Source organism: Corvus brachyrhynchos, unplaced genomic scaffold, assembly GCF_000691975.1.
Source record: "Corvus brachyrhynchos isolate BGI_N302 unplaced genomic scaffold, ASM69197v1 scaffold137, whole genome shotgun sequence".
Classification (NCBI taxonomy): domain Eukaryota; kingdom Metazoa; phylum Chordata; class Aves; order Passeriformes; family Corvidae; genus Corvus; species Corvus brachyrhynchos.
The window spans coordinates 364,664-367,868 of NW_008238830.1; the positions used below are offsets into that span (position 1 = coordinate 364,664).

Below are 3,205 nucleotides of genomic sequence, written 5' to 3' on the forward strand. Positions count from 1 at the left end.
GTGCCTGCTCCAAACTGGAGGCTGGACAAGAGACCTCGGGAGGCGCTTCCCAAGCACAGAGGTGTTTGTGTGACCCCAGGATCCCATTCAGGGTCAAGTCTGGGGTGCAGCCCAGTCCCAAGGAGACACCATGACTGGCTGCACCCACCAGCACATGGGACTTCTTCACAGAATCCCAGAATGGTTTGGGTTGGAAGGGACCTTCAAGATCTCATTCCAACCCCCTGCCATAGGCAGGGAATCATTGAGAGGAGGAGATTCACAACCCAGAGGAGTTTTAATCCAGATTTCCAGTACCATCTTTATCAGGTACAAAACACTGGTTAAAAAACTTCCCCTCTGATTTTTTTGCCTGTTCCTCAAACAAAAATGTGCCATTAAAAATTTCATCAAGCACTTTGTAAATTTAACAGTAGAGGGACATCAAAGTTTCAGGAGGACCCCTCTGTGTTTGTCATTTCAGGTATCTCTGTGGTTTTGCTTTGGTCGAAAGGGGCTGGTAGAAAGAATTTGGTCCTTTCACCCCAAAATCCTGCACCCTTTCACCACCCCACACTAGCACAGCCTAACCCGTGAACCTTGTGAGACTGCAGGCAGAGCCAGGGCAGGTGGGATGGTGGCTGGTACCTGGATCATGGCTCCCAGGATCTTTCGTGCCTCCTGGTAGAGCCTCTCATCATTCCAGTGGGGATTGAGGCTCTTCAGCTTTCCAGCCAGGCGGTTGTGCTCCCGCACGAAGAGCGTGTGCATGCAGGCCAGCTCCAGCATCTCACTCGCACGGGTGTCACCTGGGAGGGGCACATACGGCACTGGAGTGGGAATGTCATACTGGGAAGCGAGCACAGGGGAATTTTTAGATGTCTCAATATTTGTGTTGTGAAGGAAATGGGTAAGAAACACAGAGGAGGAGAAGGAAACCAAGGATTGGGCAGCACCGGGTTGGACAGGTCACAGCTGTGCTGAGAATCGCAGAGAGGTGGGGAAGGTTTCAGTGAAGGCCTGGGAGCATCAACTTAAAAAGTTAAATACAAGGAGGTGTTCTCCAGGATTCCATATCAGAGACATTTGGTCTCAGAGCTTGAAATGCAAACGGGAAGAGGGAAGTCAAGATGGCCCAAGGAGCTCTGAAAGTCAGAAGGCCTCCTTCAAACCAGCTGAAACTGTGGCCAAAGCAAGGTGACAGTCACAGTCTCTCTGGGGAGTAAAAGGAAAAGCAAAATGAGTCAACTTGCAGGAATAAATTACAAACAGCATCACAATGAAATATCAAATCCTTCTTCAAACATCTGGGGCAGGAAACCCAAGAGCAAGCAGGTGATGAGAGTATAGACAAGCACTCAGAGAAAAGTAAACATGTTGTATTCAGCCCCTTTGTCCCACAGTAAATAGAGGCATTTGCTCCTGCACTTGGCACGGAGCCCTTTTCATCCACTCTCAAAGGCTGCCTGTGAGGGACTGCGGAAGGAGGAACAAAAGCAGCACTGTGAGGTTTCCATGAGCAGAATGCATCCAGCCAGAGCTTCCAGCAGAGCTCTGGGAGGAAACGCTGAGCCCTGTGAGGCAACCGCACGTGTAAAACTCCCCCAGTTCTCAGGGACCGGAAAAGTCACAAATAAGGCACTGGATTTTCAAAGACGCTGCCAAAACAGCCTGAACTGATGACTGTAAAAGAATTGATGGGTCTGTTCCAGCTATGGAACAGGAACTGCTCCTCACTGAGAGCCCATGGGGCCAGAAGCCCCTCCTGGGAAGCACCTGATACTCCTGGCTGCTCTGCTTCTCACTGGGCACATGCCTTTGGCCACAGGTCCTGCATGGTCCTCACCACGGAGAGACCTTCACGGGACTGGGGGAGCAGGTGAACACACGGAATGACCCATGGGCAGGTGGAAGGCTGTGGGAGCCTGGAGGGAGCATGAAACACCATGAGCTTCAGAGGAGGGAGCTGATGGGTTGCAAGGAGCATGGGGATGTTCAGAGGAACTCCAGCCAGATGTGAAGGGGGCCAAGGGAGTAGAAAGCAGCTCCACAGCTGATGAGATCTGTTGTGCCCTCAAGCTTTCTCCAGCAGTGCCACAAGCAGCCTGGTGTGTTCAGAGCCAGCAGGAGCCAGCCGGGAAGTCCTGCTCTCCAAAAGAAATAGGCCAGGAAGTGAGACACTAATTCATGAGTTGTATCAGAAACATCCCTCTCTGGGGTCCCACAGGCTTGTGGCAACATCCTGGTCCGCAGTAGCAGGACAAGGAGAAGGGAATAGTACTAAGGATCCGTGAGGTCAGCTCTGTCTCTGTGACAGAACGTGGCAAAGGACAGCAGTGGGGAAGAGGGAGGTGGCTGTGCAGGGATTTGGCTGGAGGGAAGGCTTGGCTTTGGGAGCCTGTCTGGCTTTGGGAGCCTGTGCCCAGGACCAGAGGAATTATTTTGGGTTGAAGAAGGGGTCAAGGGGATACCAAAAGCATGACAAAGGGTAAAGGTAGCAGGAGGGTGTCCTGATGGCTGGAGTGCTCCCAGTGCTCCCTCAGCCTTCACAGTGGTGGGAACACACCCTAAAAGGCCACCTTGGTCTGGTATTGGCCTCATGTTCATTCCAGCTGGGATCCAAGCTCCTCTCACAGTGCAGCAGGGACATACAAACGTTTCCTGCTGTGCCCCAGCACAGTAGTTACACAGCTGTTCCCTTCCTGCTGGGATAGAGGCACCCATGGAATGACAAGTACGGACCAGCCATGGCCTCCAGGCCAGGCTGCCATTGCTGTGCCTGCTCAGCTCCATCATGGCACTGGTCCCTAGGTCACTTCGGGCCCTGCACCAGAGCTGCTGAGCGTGGATGGGACACCTTCACTCCAGGTTTATCCTGACAAAGAAGACTTGGAGATGGTGAATACCTTCCTCCTACCTAGCACAGCCTCAGTCTTTCATGTTTTGCTCCATTCTATTTTCTACTTAAATAAGAAAAGCAAACAACTAAAGAAGTGAACTGGAGCTGGTGGAATTGTCTGCTCCAGATTCCAGGTTTGGGGTGCCAGCACCCAACTCACCTGCAAAAAAACAAGGGATTCGAGCTGCCCCGCTGGCCTTGAGGCAGGGCTCCTTCCTCATGGGGCCGAAAGGCATGTACGCCCTGCCCCTGTCTGTGAAGTTCTGGTTCACAGCCAGGAGGCCCCGCTGGCTGCTCTGGTCCCCCCGCCGCCTGGCCACGGCCCCC

General features: G+C 52.9%; 1 protein-coding gene across 1 annotated transcript in view; it reads right to left on the minus strand.

Annotated features, from left to right (window-relative positions):
* Nucleotides 1-3,205, minus strand: part of LOC103618349 (eosinophil peroxidase) — a 21,049-nt gene that overhangs the window by 6,986 nt on the left and 10,858 nt on the right. Inside the window, exons 8-9 of the mRNA XM_017738116.1 lie at nt 3,039-3,205; nt 628-788 (exon numbers count right to left, since the gene is read on the minus strand). The exon at nt 3,039-3,205 is cut by the window's right edge and continues 21 nt beyond it. Coding sequence (XP_017593605.1) covers nt 628-788; nt 3,039-3,205 — 328 coding nt within the window. The remainder of the gene's footprint in view (nt 1-627; nt 789-3,038) is intronic.